The sequence below is a fragment of the Miniopterus natalensis genome, chromosome X (genome assembly GCF_054644295.1).
Source record: "Miniopterus natalensis isolate mMinNat1 chromosome X, mMinNat1.hap1, whole genome shotgun sequence".
Taxonomy (NCBI): Eukaryota; Metazoa; Chordata; class Mammalia; order Chiroptera; family Miniopteridae; genus Miniopterus; species Miniopterus natalensis.
The window spans coordinates 66,573,996-66,589,898 of NC_142103.1; the positions used below are offsets into that span (position 1 = coordinate 66,573,996).

The following is a 15,903-nucleotide window of genomic DNA, read 5'->3' on the forward strand; positions in this document are numbered from 1 at the left end:
CACCTATGTCATTCTTCTTTTCCAATAGATTCTTATTAAGTTGCTTGAGCATCCTTATAACCATTATTTTGAACTCTATATCTGATAAATTGCTTGTCTCCATTTCATCTAGTTCTTTTTCTCATGATTTCTCCTTTCATTTGGGTGTTGTTTTTTGGTCTCCCCATTTTATCATGCCAGTTATCCATGGTACCAGGTCAAGGTTGCAGGGCATGAATGGGGTCTTGTTTCCAGTAGTCCCAGGGCCCCAAGTCTGTCAGCCAGCCCTATGTGTTTGAGAGGTGTTTGGTCATCATGGTAAGTTCAAGTGCAGTATGTGAAGGCTATAGCCTAGGTAGACAGGCAGGCTGGACACTCTGCCTCCAGGAGCCAGGAAGGCAGGCAGGCAGGCAGGCAGGCCTGGTGGGTCTTGTCGAGGAGTCATGGCAGGCAGGCCAGGGTTCACCCCATTAAGGGAGTAGTCTAGGCAGGCAGACAGATCTTGTGATCCTCCCTGGCCAGAAGGCAGTCAAGAAGTCAGGTCAGCTGTGCACCCTCATTAAGGTGGCAGGCAGATGGTTGTGTGTACTTGCTTAGGAGGTATGCAGGCCAGCAGGCAGGCTGGCTGGCTGTAGGCACCCCATCAGGGAGGCACTGCTAGCATGGAAGCAGGCAGGCCAGCTATGTGCTCATTATCACTGAGGCAGTGTGTCCACCAGTGGCTTCAGGGCCACTGGGTGAGGCTGGTCCCTACAGCCTCCTCCTCCAAGGAGGACCCTGAGCATCCTCCAAAATGGCAGCTCTCCACTCCCAATCTGAGAGAAGTACTTAGCTGAGCAGCATTGCAGCGGCGGCAACTCCTCTGCCAGAAGCTCCCACACCTCCAGGGATCTCCTGCACTGACTGATGCCCTCCACACTCACACCCACACACACTCTACCTCACACACACTCACCCACTCATGCTCTCAGCATCTGTCAGGTTCTGTCAGCCCCTATCCTGGATCCCCTTCACTCTCTGCTTCTTGATGCACTTTGTCTTCCAGGGCAATACATTCTCTTAAGTTTCTTCATAATTCACCTGTCTTGTCCTTCAGTATACTGAATTATTCTCTTCTCCGTAGCCTCTAAATGTTATAGTGACTCAGGAAACATTCCTTGATACTCTTACCTATATACAGTATTTCCTAGTTATCTCCAGCCTATGGCTTTAAATACCGTGTATATGGCTGACACCTAAATTAAGTTTCTAGTCCATGTGTTTTTTCTGAACACCCCACTTACATCCCATATCATCAGCACCCTGCAGCACTACTTGTTTCCCTTATCGAGAACAACCTCCACCAAGGGGAACCACTATCCTGACTATTGTTTCTATGTAGAAATTCTGTCTTGGAATTTACCAGAAAATTTAGATATTTTCCTGAATATCAAATACTGAGAATAGTTGAGAAATCAGCAAAATGGAAAATATATTATAGTTTTACTTTAAGAATTAAAGCTTCATAATAGAAATAGAGACATTACTGATTTGAAGGAATCTAGTAATATCAAGTCAAAAGCAAAAGCAGGAAATGATAGCACATTGAGTCAAATATTTTTAAATTTCCAGGTATCAGTACAGAAGCACATATTGATCAGATCAGTTGATTTTGCTTATTATAAGTGTGTGTTTGTGGGCCTGTATATTGCTAATGGTGGGCCATTCTTAAAAAGTGCATATTAATAAGTCTATATTCAGAGTGTACCATATACAAACCCTGTGAGCGCTCTTTCAAGAAATAACAAGTTTGAGAAGCAAAATAAACCCTCAAACTGCCAAGTTTGACTTTTGATTTGGTGTAGTGCTATTTACCTTGTTAATAAATCCAAATATTATTATTCAAATACTATCCAATAAGATTTGCTTATGTTTTTCAGTGTTTGAACATCTTCTATACACTACTGGTGTTTGCTGTTCTTCTAAATTTACTCTCTCATTTATTTAAAATAAGTGAGGGAATTAAACAATACATATATAACACATAGACACAGATAATAGTACGGTGATAGCCAGAGGGAAAGAGGATGGGGGAGGCAGAAGAGAGCAAAAGGGCAATAAATGGGGACAGAAAGAGACTTTATTTTGGACAATGGGTATACGGTGCAGTATATAGATGATGCTTTGTTGAGTTGTACACTTGAAACCTGTATAGATTTGTTAAGTAGTGTCACCCCAATAAACTCAATTAAAAAGTTGGATATCCACTTGGCCAACATAGCTCAGATGTTGAGTGTTGACCTATGATCCAGGAGATCGAGGTTCAATTTCTGGTCAGGGCACATGCCAGGGCTGTGGGCTCGATTCCCAGTCGGGGGCTTGCAGGAGGCAGCCAATCAATGACTCTTTCATCATTGATACTTCTATCTTTCTCTCTCTCCCTCTCCCTTTCTCTCTCTGAAATCAATAAAGACATATTAAAAATAAAAAGTTGGATATCCATAATAATGAGGAAAGAACATAAAGAAGGTTGGGGTGTTTTACAAAGAACATTTAACATAAAATTCCTGGGAGTTTCAACTGTTATTCTTGAATCTCATAGTTTAATATATCAAGAATTTGGAAATACTGTCAATAGCAATGATAGACAAAATATTAGACTTTTAATACTACAGATTAATTTTGCCTGTTTTTGTATATGATATAAATAGAATCATGAACTATATAAACTATGTGTCTGGCTTTTGCTCATCATTAAATCTGTAATCTCATTCATATTGATGAATGTTATATACTTTTCATTGTTATATAGCATTTCATTGTGTAAATATGCAACAGATTTTTAATTCATTCTAATGGACCATAAGGTAGTTTCCAGTGTGAGTCTACCAAAATTAGCTACTCTAGAAATATGCACTTATATGCTTTTTGGCAGGCATAAAATCTGATTTATGCTTGAAAATATACTCAGGACTAGAGATGCTATGTTATATGATATGTGTATATTCAGCACTAGGAAATAACACCAATTTTCCAAAACTTTTGTACAAATTTACATTCCTATCAGCAGTACATGATAGTATAGTTGTGTTCCACACCCTTACAGACATTAGATATTTTCTATCTTTTTTTTTTTTTCACTTTAGTCGTTCTTTTGGGTGTGGGTTGGTACCCTCTGGATTTTAATATATATTTCCTTGATGAATACTATGATTGATCACTTAATATGTGTGTATGATTGGGAAACCTTGTTTTATAAAGTGCCTATTCAACATTTTGGCTTTTTTTCTATTGAGGTTTTTTAGTACTACTTAAAGATTTATACAGGATCTTAATATTTATGTATTTGAGTCATTTGTCATTTATATGCAATGCAAATATTTCCTCCCACCCTGTGGTTTGCCTTTGTACTGTTACCTTTTGATAGGGAATTTCTTCATTTTAATACATTCTAAGTCATTCTTTTTTACCTTTGCGGCTAGCACTATTCTATCTTCTGTCTCAATAATTTTTACCTCTTCCAAGATCATAAAGATATTCTCTTATATTTTCTTCTAAAAGCTTTATTTATATCTATATTTATTTTTATATCTACAATCCATCTAGAATTTATTTTTGTGTATGATGAGAGTTAAAAGTCAAAATTGATCAATCAATCCCAACATCTTTGTACCTACAGTCCCCCATCCCTCCCTCTCTCTCTCTGTGTTTTTGTACTTTCTGGTATGTCCCATTAGTCTATTTATCTATCTTTGCAACAATAATAGCTATAGCTTTAAAATATACCTATCACTTTAAGAATTTAGAATAGGTCTTGATATCTGATATTGAATTTGATTTCATTATAAGTTCTTTAGTGTTATTATTTTTCTTCAAGATTCTTTTAGCTATTGTTGGCACTATTCTATTTCTATATAAACTTTAGAATTGGTATTTTTTTTTTTGTATTAATCCAGCTTGGTGTTTACCAACTTCTTGAATCTTTGAATTGATGTTTCACCAGTTTTTAAAATGGTTGGCCTTAGCTATTTAATTGCTGCCTTTGCTCCCTTCTCTTCCTTTTTCTTCTGCAGACTTGCATATTACACTTTATTTTACTGCAGCTCACATTTTTCTTACTGTTTTCTGTATATTTGTCTGACTCTACTTCATTTTTGCTATTTTCTTTGCCCATTTTTAAGTTCCCTAATCTTGTCGTCTTCTTAAATTGATTGAATTCTTTGGATATTGTACTTTTCCATAAGTAATTTCCAATTTATCCTTCTTTATAAATTCTAATTTTCTGTTGAAATTCTTTATCTTTATTTATTTTATTAATCCTTTCTTTTTAATTGAACATATTAATCATAGTTTTTAAAAATCCTTATCTATATCTGGATCATCTGTTGGTCCATTTCCATATTTGGGCTTTTTGTTCTTAAGTATTGGTTTTAGGTCATATGGTTCTTCCTATTGGTATGTCTAATGATTTTTTTAATTGAATTCCAAATATTGTGTAATAAAGGTGGAGAGTTTTCAGATTATGCTGATTTCTACTAGAGATTTCATTCTTTCTTTTCCTACACAGATAGTGTGGGAGAATTATACCTAAATCTCATAAGAGACTGAGCTGAGTTATAGTTTTGGCTAAACCTGGTCCATCTTTGCTGTTACCTTATAGCTAGGACATAGCTTCTCTAGAGTTTAAACTGATAGCCTGATGTGTCTTCCTTTTTATAGCATTGGGAGACTGCAGGAAAACCAGCTCTATTTAAGGTTTCCATCTTAGGTTTTAGTTTTGTGGTTTTTGCAAATTCAAAATTCACCAATAGTATTGAGAGGTTTCAGTCAAGAGTTTGAGGCCTTCTAGATTTCTACTTTTATCACTTTAGCTCTGTGTGACCATCAAAATGGACAAGGGAAACAAAAGGAAAAATAAACAAATGGGACTATATCAAACCAAAAAGTTTTTGCATTGCAAAGGAAACCATCAACAAAATGAAAAGACAACCCACTGAATGGAAAAATATATTTGCTGACACACTTGATAAGGACTTAATATCCAAAATTTATAATGCAAATATAAAACTCAACACCAAAAAAAACCACCACAACAGAACAAACAATCAAGTTTAAAAATGGGCCTTGCCCCTGGCTGTTCTCTCCACCTGGGTCATGATTGCCTCAGATATCTGTGTTAGCACTTGTACTTCCTTAAAATTTCTATTCAAATATCACTTTTTCAAAGAGGCATATGCTGATCACCTTATTTTAAAATTTCAATAGTAACACCTATTCTCTACCTAGACATGATGTATCCCCCTTATTCTGTAGTAATTTTGGGTCTTCCCATGGTGCTTCTCATTTTATAACATACTTTATACTTTACTTTTTTTATCCATTGTTTATTTTATCTTTCACCATTGTTCTCTTCTCTATAATATGAGCTCCAAAAGGGCAGGATTTTTGCTTTATTCATGGATGCATTCCATGTTCCTAGAACAGAGCCTGGCACACAGTCTGTAAATATTTGACAATGATTGAAAAAATGTGACACTATTTATTTAGGTCTTTTCAAATGTGCTGTCTACTTCAAAATACAGAGATAAATCTAATTTAGACATTATCAACACAGACCTTGATATATTGCTCTGATGACTCATATACAATGTACTCGGAAATTCTTAGAGTCAGAAACTCATTCAAATTCTGTTCAATTTTTATTTTTCTAATTCATTTTAAAATGGGCTGTGTATCTACTCATTTCTTTGTCAGACTTACAGCTACCAGCAAAAGCAATACTCGAAAAGTGAGAAAACCTCCAGAGTCTCCCTGTTTACCATTTACTGTAGAGAATTAGATAGAAGTATATTTGGATGCAGGTAGAATATGCATTTCAAAAATATAATAACATTCTGTTTGAGGGATCTTGTGCTTAGGAAGTTGCTACTATACTCTATGTCAGCTCTGTCTTCTGAACAATTTAAAAAACAGATGTTAATGTTTCAATCTAATGAGAAAGAAATTAGTCTGAAATGGTGAAATAAGGTTTGCTTTGTAGAAAGAAAATTATATGAAAGATTGTCTCCTTCTCCTGATCAGTATTACTCAACCCCACTTCTCCTTCCCCATTTCCATACCAGCCTAGATTAAAGGCCTCAGATTTAGAAATTACTAGGGGGGGGGGGCAGAAGAGTAAATATTAAATTTATTTTGAAAAAAGCTCAGGCAAACAAAAAGCGTGAAAATACATACAGCTTCCAAACTTCAGTGGGCAGGCATGCACATCCATGGGAAAATCTTCCAAATGCATGGGACACTCAGCATGAATTGTTAACCTAAAAGTAAGGAGAACAGAAAATGAAGTCAAGCTAAAATGAATGGTATTAAACATAAAGCTGAGTTCCCATTTATTAGCAATAGAGTGCTCCTAAGAATAACAAGATTTTGTTTGTTTAGGTTCACTGAGGTTCACGTCTTTATGAACACAAAGGATGGAGCAAATGAACTAGCTAGCCTCTCAAAGTAGCATTCAATATTTAGATTTTTTTATCAGATCTTAATTCCACCTTACCACCATTAGAAAAACAAATATAACTTATCTGTCTTAGCCAACCTCTCTTAGCTACTACCCCCATCCAAAGAAACCTTAAAACAGCAGGTCCTGACTCATTTACTGCTGATAGCAGTTTAATAATTTCTAAAATAATTCTCTTCAGTAGTATACAATGTAAGTTAACCAATTTAAAAATTGTACTGGAGAGGAGAGATGTGTAGAAAGATTATCTTGATAATGAACAGACACAAAAGATGGCTCTGCTACTCACAGCTACAATAGCTTTGCTAAAGGAGATGACTCTTGGAAAACAGATACACACACATACACAGAGAGAGAGAGAGAGAGGGCGAAAGAGGGGGGGAGAGAGAGAGAGAGAGCAACTGGCCAGAAAAATACAAAGGTAGTGGAAAACAACAAAAACCTCAGAGGTCAAGTCTGAAGAGCTCATGCTTTCTTAACAGAGACAACATATGAGAGAGACTGTGCATAGAATCCTCAATGGAAATCAGGATGTGGTATGATTTGCCATGTCCCATACTCATTCTCCTGCATTAGTATGTCCAAATAATCTATTCCAAAATTTCCTCTCTGATTTCTTTAAAAAAATCTTGAACCTCAAATTTCCTTGGCCTCCTATGTGGAAATGAGATCCACATAGCAAAAATTCAGTTCTTTGTGGCCCAGTTTTGATGAGCTTTTTAGAGGTAACTTGCATTGATCCTACTTATATTGGATTCAATCCCTGCCATGTTCTTAGGGTTGTAAATTGCCAATCTGGTAAGCATCTCCAATCCTAGCTAATTGTTAGACCAGGTGAATATGTGACACCTCACAAATAATCAGAGCAGCAACACTAGATATTGCTCAAAGCAGGCTGACTAAATCAAACATGCTCAGGTGTGTATTAGCAAGACCCCGAACTAAGCTGGTAGGCAAAAATCAAGTGTGTGCCCTTCAGTAAATACTTACCCATCTTTTATTTTCAGTTTCCCTATTTAAGCAATAAAGTTTGGAGCTAGATAGCCAGTGTCCTTGAAGCTCTAACTAATCCCTTAGATATTTACAAAATTTCCCATGTATCCTGGAGAAAATCTCCATTCTCAAGTTAGCCTACAATATCTCATCAATTCACTCTATTCTTAAGGCATAAAGGGGGTTTTATGACTCAAAGAGTTTGACACAAGAGAAATATATTTCACTGAGAAACCTGCTTCTTGTGTTGGATACTAAAAACATACCATGAGTTTAATAAGGAAAATTGTGTTTCTTCTCTCCACTTATATTAGTATTTTTAAGATACTGCCTCTTATGAGTAATTCCAAGGGGAAATTACTTTACATCTACCCAGCAGTACTGGGGACATGGAAAATAAGACCCTGACAAATAGATTACTAATACAAAATGCAAAAGGCACTGATTTCTGATTAGGAGCAGAACTGATTTACAATAACTTTTCTATCTTCCTTTCCATTTAGTTCCTTTTAAAAAATTATCTTTATTGTTGAAAGTATTGTAGATGTCCTTCTTTTTCCTCATTGATCTCCTCCACCCTTCATCTGCCTTTCCCCCAGACCTTCACCACCCTATTGTCTGTGTCCATGGGTTAGGCATATATGCATACCATTTACTTCTTGCCCCTCCCTCTTAAGCAGAGCAAAGAAGAGAAAGCAGAGGTTGATGAGGGCATGGTACTCCACAAGCCAAATTATTCTGTGATCTTTTCATTCATTCTTAAACATGTCCTAAAGCTCTCTAACCTCCTGTGTCATATTGTCTTCCTTTCTTGCCTTCCTTCTACCTTGCCACAAATTTCAGGACTGCTTCAAGCTTTTTATGTAGCAGAAAGCACCCTGACTGTACTTGAGCTAGTTTATTCGTCACCACAATCCATGCCATAAACATCTCCATCCCCTCCAAAAGTTTCCCCCCACGCCCTTTTAAAATAAACATCATCATTATTATTTTGTATGACAAGCACACTTAACATAAGATATGCCCACTTTGGAAAATTTTAAGTATACAATATAGTATTGTTAATTGGAAAACTATCTGAATAAGCATCACTTCAAAAAGGACATACAAATGGCCACAAGTATATGAAAAGGTGTTCAACATTATTAATCATCAGGGAAATGCAGATAGAAACCACACTGAGACATTGCACCACACATTTTAGAATGTCTACCATAAAAATAATCAACAAACAACAAGCACTGGTAAGGCTGTGGAGAAAAGGGAACCTTTGTTCACTGTAGGTGGGATTGAAAATTGGGGCAGCCACTATGGAAAACAGTATGGTAGTTTCTCAATAAATTTAAAAAAGAACTGCCATAGAATCCAGTAATCCCACTTCTGGACCTATATCTCCAAAGGAATTGAAATCAAGATTTCAAAGAAATACCTGCACCCCCATGATTATTGCATCATTATTCACAATAGCCAAGACATAGAAGCAAATAAGTGTCTTTCAACAGATAAATGGATAAGAAACTATATATATATATAATGAAATATTATTCAGCCTTAATAGAGAAGGAAATGCTGACATTAGCAACAACATGAATGAAAGTAGAGGACATTATGCTAAGTCAAATAAGTCAGGCAGAGAAAAACAAATATTGTATGATCTCATTTATAAGTGTAATATAATATAACCAAACTCATAGAAGCAGAAAATAGAATGGTGGTTTCCAGCATCTGGGAGGTTGGAGGAGATGGGAAGGTATTAGTGAAAGAGTACTAAGTTATGCAAGATAAATTAAGTCCTAGAGATCTACTCTACAGCAAAAAGTCCTTTTTAAAAAGCAAATAAAGCCCGGCCGGGCGGGGCTCAGCGGTTGAGCATCGACCTAGGATCAGGCAATTGGGGTTCAATTCCCGGTCAGGGCACATGCCCGGTTGCGGGCTTGATCAATGATGTTCTCATCATTGATGTTTCTATTTCTCTCCCTCTCCTTTCCTCTCTCTGAAATCAATAAAGATATATTTAAAAAAAAAAAAAAAAGCAGGTAAAATGTTTTCATTTTATTGTTTTAATTTTATTTTTCAATTACAGTTTACATTCAATATTATTTTGTATTAGTTTCAGGTGTACAACATAGTGGTAAGACAATAATATACTTTACAAAGTGTTCTCCCTGATATTTTCAGTACCCACCTGGCAACATACATAGTTATTATAATATTACTGATGAAATTTCCTATGCTGTACTCTACATCCTCATGACTATTTTGTAATTACCAATTTGTACTTCTTAATTCTCTCACCTTTTTTCACCCAGCCCCCAAACCCCTTCCCATCTGGCAACTGGCAGTTTGTTCTGTGTGTCTATGAATGTTTCAATTTTGTTTGTTTATTTTATTCTTTAGATTCCACATATAAGTGAAATCATACAGTATTTGAATTTCGCTGACTGACTTATTTCATTTAGCATAATATCCTCTAGGTTCACCCATGATGTAGCAAATGGTAAGGTTTTATTCATTTTTATGGCCAAGTAATATTCCATTATATATATTCCTCCACTTTTTTATCCACTTGTCCATTTATGAGCACTTGGGTTGCTTCCATATCTTCGCTATTGTAAATAACACTGCAATGAACATAGGGGTGCATATATTCTTTTGAATTAGCGTTTTGGATTTATTCAGATACATACCCCGAAGTGAAATTGCTGGGTAATAAGGCAGTTTTGTTTCTAATTTTTTGAGGACCATCCATACTGTTTTCCATAGTGGCTGCACCAATCTGCATTCCCACCAACAGGACATGAGGGTTTCCATTTCTCCACATCCTAGCCAATACTTGTTGTTTGTTGTTTTACTGATTATAGCAGTTCTGATAGGTGTGAGATGATATCTCATTGTGGTTTTAATTTACAGAAAATAGTCATTAGTGGGCTTTTCAAAATGGTCAGAGACCCCACAAAATTTAATATTCAAATCATAATACACTATACCTCAGGCAGAAAAATAAGATGCAAGTACAAAGTATTGGGGAAGAATTGTACTTTTCAATAGGTTGTTTGGGGACTAACTCACTAAGTAGGTCACCTGAAGGAAATGACAGTGAGCCTTGTGGACACCTGTAGAAAGAAGATTCAAAGTAGTGGAAATAGCAAATGCAAAAGCTCTGTTCCCAAAAATATTCAAGGAATAGGAAGTATGCCACTGTGGTTATAGTGGAGAGATCAAGGGGGAAGATTAATTTAAGATGAGTTCCAAGAGTAAACTATGGGGAATGGACTAGATAGTATTAGGCCTCCTGGGATATTCTGGCTTTCACTCTAAATGGGAGGTGCTGCATGATCTTCAGTAGCATAGTGACTTGATCTGACTAACATTTTAGGATTATTCAGGCAGTTATGTGAAGAATAAATAGAAGGGGGCAAAAGCATAAGCAGAAAAATAATATCCAACACCCATTCATGATACAAAACTCTCAAAACAACTAGGAATAGAAGGAAACTTTCCCAACTGGCAAAGGACATTTATGAATAAGTCTACATTTAGGGTCACACTTAATGATGAAAGACTATTTCCCCTTAAAAATCACAAATAAGACAAGGCTGTCCAATCTCCCTGATTAACATTATCCTGGAGATTTTAACCAGTATAGGAAGGAAAGCAATGGGGAGTGACCATTAATGGGTATTGAGTTTCTTTTTGGAGTGACTAAAATCTTCTGAAATTGGATATTGGCAATGGCTGCACAACTCTGTAAATATACTAAAAACCACTCAGTTGTATAGTTTAAAAGGGTGAGTTATTTGACACATGAATCTTATTTCAATATAGCTGTTTAAAAATTTAAGTAAGCAAAATAAATTAAAAACATAGAAAATGAAAAGCAAGAAGCAAGCTGTCTTTAAATACAAATTACATGTTCAGACATTCCATGGTCATAGATATCCTAATATCATTAAGTTTCTTTCCAAAGTAATCTATAGATTCTGTACACTTCTTACAAAAATCTCAGGAGCTTTTCTTTTTGTAAGAATGGCAAACTCTGAATGATCGTAAAAGATATATGGGAATATACAGGATATAGAGTAGCCAAAACATCTTTCAAAATAAAAAATTGTGAGTACTTTCACTTCCCAATTTCAAAACATACCATAAAGCTACAGTAATCAATATAGTGTGGGCCTGGTCTAAAGATAAACGATGTAGACCAAAGCAAATAATAGAAGTCCAGAAATGAAATTTCACATTTATGGTCAATTGATTTTTGACCAATGTGCCAAGGTAATTCAGTGAAGAGAGGATAGCTTTGTCAGTAAATGGTGCTGGGAGAATTTGATACCTACATGCTAAATAAATGAGCATAGACCCTTAGCTCACATTATAAGCAAAAATTTGACTCCAATGAATCATAAGCAAAAATATAAGAGCTGGAACTTGTAAAAAAAATCAGAGAATAAAATCTTTGTTACCTTGAGTCAGACAAAGATTTCGTAGATTGGACACTGAAAGAATAAGCCATAAAATTAAAATACATACATATGTTAACTTGGATTTTATCAAAATTTAAACCTTTTGCTTTTCAGACGACACCATTCATTAAAAAGTAAAAAGACAGCCATAAGTGGGTAAATATATTTGTGAAACATATATTGATAAAGAACTTATATCAAGAATATATAAGTAACATGAGAAGAGAAACAGCCTGATTTGAAAATGAGGAAAATATTTAAATATACATTTAATAAAAAAGTATTCCGTTGACTAATAAGGGCTTGAAAAAATGCTCAACATCATTAGTCATTAAGGAAATGCAAATTAAAACTATAATGAGGTATTCCTGTGTGTGAACTATGATGGTTAAAATAAAAAAGACTGACAATAACAAGTGTTGACAAAAATTTGGAGAAAATTGAACCTCGTAAATCACCGGTGGAAATATATAATGCACACTTAAGAAAACATTTTGGCAGTTTCTTTAAAATTTCAACATAAACTTTCTATAAAATCCTATGGTTCCAATCTAATTCTCCATTACCAAAGAGAAATGAATATATATGTTCACAGAATGACCTGTTCATAGAAGAATTATTTATCACAGCCAAAAGACAGAAACTACCTGAATGTCCATCAAATGAGGAATGATTAAACAAAACGTGAAACATCCATATGATGGGAATATTAGTCATTAATACAACGGAATACACACAACAACATGGATAATCTCAAATGTATTATGCTAAGTAAAAGTAGCATATATTGTACAAAAAGTTACATAGTGTAGGATTCCACTCACATTAAGTACCCAGGAGAGGAAAATCTATTGACACAGGAAGTAGATTAGTGGTTGGCTAGGGCTGGGGTCAAGAATGGATGGTGACTGGAAACATCACACTTAATGGGCAAAAACTAAAACAATTTCCTCTAAAGACAGGAACAAGACAGGGATGTCCACTTTTACTACTCTTATGCAACATAGTACTGCAAGTCTTAGCCACGGAAATCAGATAAGTCAAAAAAAGAAAAGGCAACCAAACTGGAAAAGAGGAAGTAAAACGGTCATTATTCTCAGATAACATTATATTGTACAATAGAAAACCCTAAAAACTCCACCAAAAAACTACTAGATTTAATAAATGAATTCAGCAATGTAGCAGGATACAAAATTAACACCCAGAAATTTGATGGCATTTTATCAGTTACCATCACCAAATATACACCATCACCATTATTATACACCAATAATGAATTCTCAGAAAGAGAAACTAAAAAAAACCCACAATTCCATTTACCATTGCAACTAAAAAATTAAGACGCTTAAGAATAAATTTAACCAAGGAGGTACAAGACCTGTACTTGTACAACTACAAGACGTTGCAAAACAAAATAGAAGAAGATATAAACAAGTGGAAGATTATACCATGTTCATGGATTGGAAGAATTAATATCATTAAAATGTCCATACTACCCAAAGCAATCTATAGATTCAATGCAATTCCTATTAAAATATTAACAGCATATTTCATAGAAGTAGGACAAATATTCCAAAAATTTATATGGAACCAAAAAAGACACCAAATAGCCACAGCAGTTTTGAGAAAGAAGAACAAAGTTGGAGGGATCACAATACCAGATATCAAGTTATATTGCAAAGCCGCTGTAATCAAAATAGCCTGGTATTGGCAGAAAAACAGGCATATAGATCAATGGAACAGAAAAGAGAACCCGGAAATTGACTCAAGCCTTTAAACTCAACTAATATTTGACAAAGGAGTAAAGAACATACAATGGAGTAAAGACAGTCTCTTCAATAAATGGTGTTGGAAAAATTGTAAAGGTACATGTAAAAGAATGAAACTAGACCACCAACTCATACCATACAAAAGAATAAGTTCAAAATGGACAAAAAGATTAAATGTAATTCATGAAACCATAAAAATCCTAGCAGAAACCATAGGCAGCAAAATCTCAGACATCTCTCATAGCAATATGTTTCCTGATACATCTCTTAGAGCAAGAGAAACAAAGGAGAAAATAAACAAGTGGGACTGCATCAAAATAAAAAGCTTCTGCACAGCAAACGAAACCATCAACAAAATGAAAAGGGAGCTCACTGTGTGGGAGAACATATTTGCCAAGGACATATCTGATAAGGGGTTAATTTCAAAAATATATAAGGAGCACATACAACTTAACAAAAGGAAGATGAACAACTCAATTTTAAAAATGGACAAAGTGGGGGCAAATGTGGAGTGGAGGGGATCAATGGGGAAAAAAGGGGAACAACTGTAATACTTTCAACAATAAAGATAAATTTTAAAATATCAATCATAAAGCACTATTTACAATAACTAAGATCTCGAAACAGCCCGAGCGCCCATCAGTAGATGAGTGGATAAAAAAGCTGTGGGACATTTACACAATGGAGTACTTTGCACCTGTATAAAAGAAGGATCACATACCCTTTGGGACAGCATGGATGGACCTGGAGGGTATTATGCTAAGTGAAATAAGCCAGGCAGAGAAAGACAAATATCACATGATCTCACTTACATGTGGAATCTAAAGAACAAAATAAACTGATGAACAAAATAGATCCAATGATTAGAAGCATGGAACAGACTGAGGAATCTCAGAGGGAAGGCGGGTGTGGGACTGGGGAGAGATTAACTGGGGAATTTATATGCATTTATGCATAGCCCATGGACATAGACAATAGTATGGTGAAGGCCGGGGTGGGGGCAGGGGCAGGGGAAGGGTGGAGAGGGTTAATGGGGGGGGGGGAAATGGGGCATCTGTAATATTTTCAACAGTAAAGATACTTTTTTTAAAAAAAGAATCCCTAGTATAGAGTTGCTTTCCAGAGGCTCTAGAGGAGAATCTGTTTCTTTGCCTTTTCTAACTTCTTAGATGCTGTCTATATTCCTTGGCCCTTTCCTCCATCTTCAAAGCCAGCCATGTTGAAGCTCTCTATTCTTTTTTTCTACACTTACATTTTCCTCTCACCACAGCTAAGAATGATTCTTAGCTTTCAGGACTCTTGTGATGATAGGGCCCAACTGAATAATCCAGGATACTCTCTCCTTACTTTAATCACATCTACAAAGTACCCTTTTCCATGTATATTTACAGTTTCTGAGAATTCATGGACATATTTGGGGGGGCATTACTATTGCTACCACACATAGCAAAACAGAAAGAATATACAAACAAAACTCAAAAGACTACTGACAAGCAGGGATAAAATATTTGCAATATATCATAAATAAGGACTAATATCCCTGATACATAAAGAACTCTTAAAATAAAGGGGAAATGTCAAAAACTTAATGAAAAAATGGACAAAAATTGTGGGCACACAATTTATAAAATGATATGAAAATGGTCTGTGAACATATATAAAGGTATTCAAGCTCACTAATAACTAGAGGATTACAAATTAAAACTACACTGAGATACCATTTCTCACCTATTGGATTGAAGAAAATGTACACATTTAATAACTCAAGCTATTGGTGAGATTTCATAATCAAATAGTCTCATTCATTGCTGGTGAAAATATAAATTGGCACTACCTTCTTGGAGGAAAATTTGGCAACATCCAACAAAACTCAATGTGCTTTTACACTTTGAATGAACATTCTCACTTTTTGGTATTTACCCTGAAAGTATACTTCCAACAAAACAATACATAGGCACATGGTCATTCATTGCTACATTGTTTACAATTGTAAACTGTTACTTAAATTGTCTCTAACTTATGCTTGCTCTGCATATATTCCTTTTTATTCTTATTTTATGGCTTATTCTATCTTTTGAGTTGGATTATAAACTGCTATTCAATTTTATAATCCTTCTTGGGTAGTTTCTATACTATATTCTACATACTAGAACAAAATAAATGTTTGTTGATTTGAAAATTACTAGGGTTAAACAATTATTTG

The 15,903-nt window shown here is 35.2% G+C and overlaps 1 protein-coding gene across 3 annotated transcripts in view; it reads right to left on the reverse strand.

Moving 5' to 3' along the window:
• GABRA3 (gamma-aminobutyric acid type A receptor subunit alpha3) overlaps positions 1-15,903 on the reverse strand; it is a 369,596-nt gene that overhangs the window by 86,235 nt on the left and 267,458 nt on the right. For all 3 annotated transcript variants that reach the window (XM_016214085.2, XM_016214084.2, XM_016214086.2), the window contains exon 6: positions 6,193-6,275. In XM_016214085.2, the coding sequence (XP_016069571.1) occupies positions 6,193-6,275 (83 nt within the window). The remainder of the gene's footprint in view (positions 1-6,192; positions 6,276-15,903) is intronic.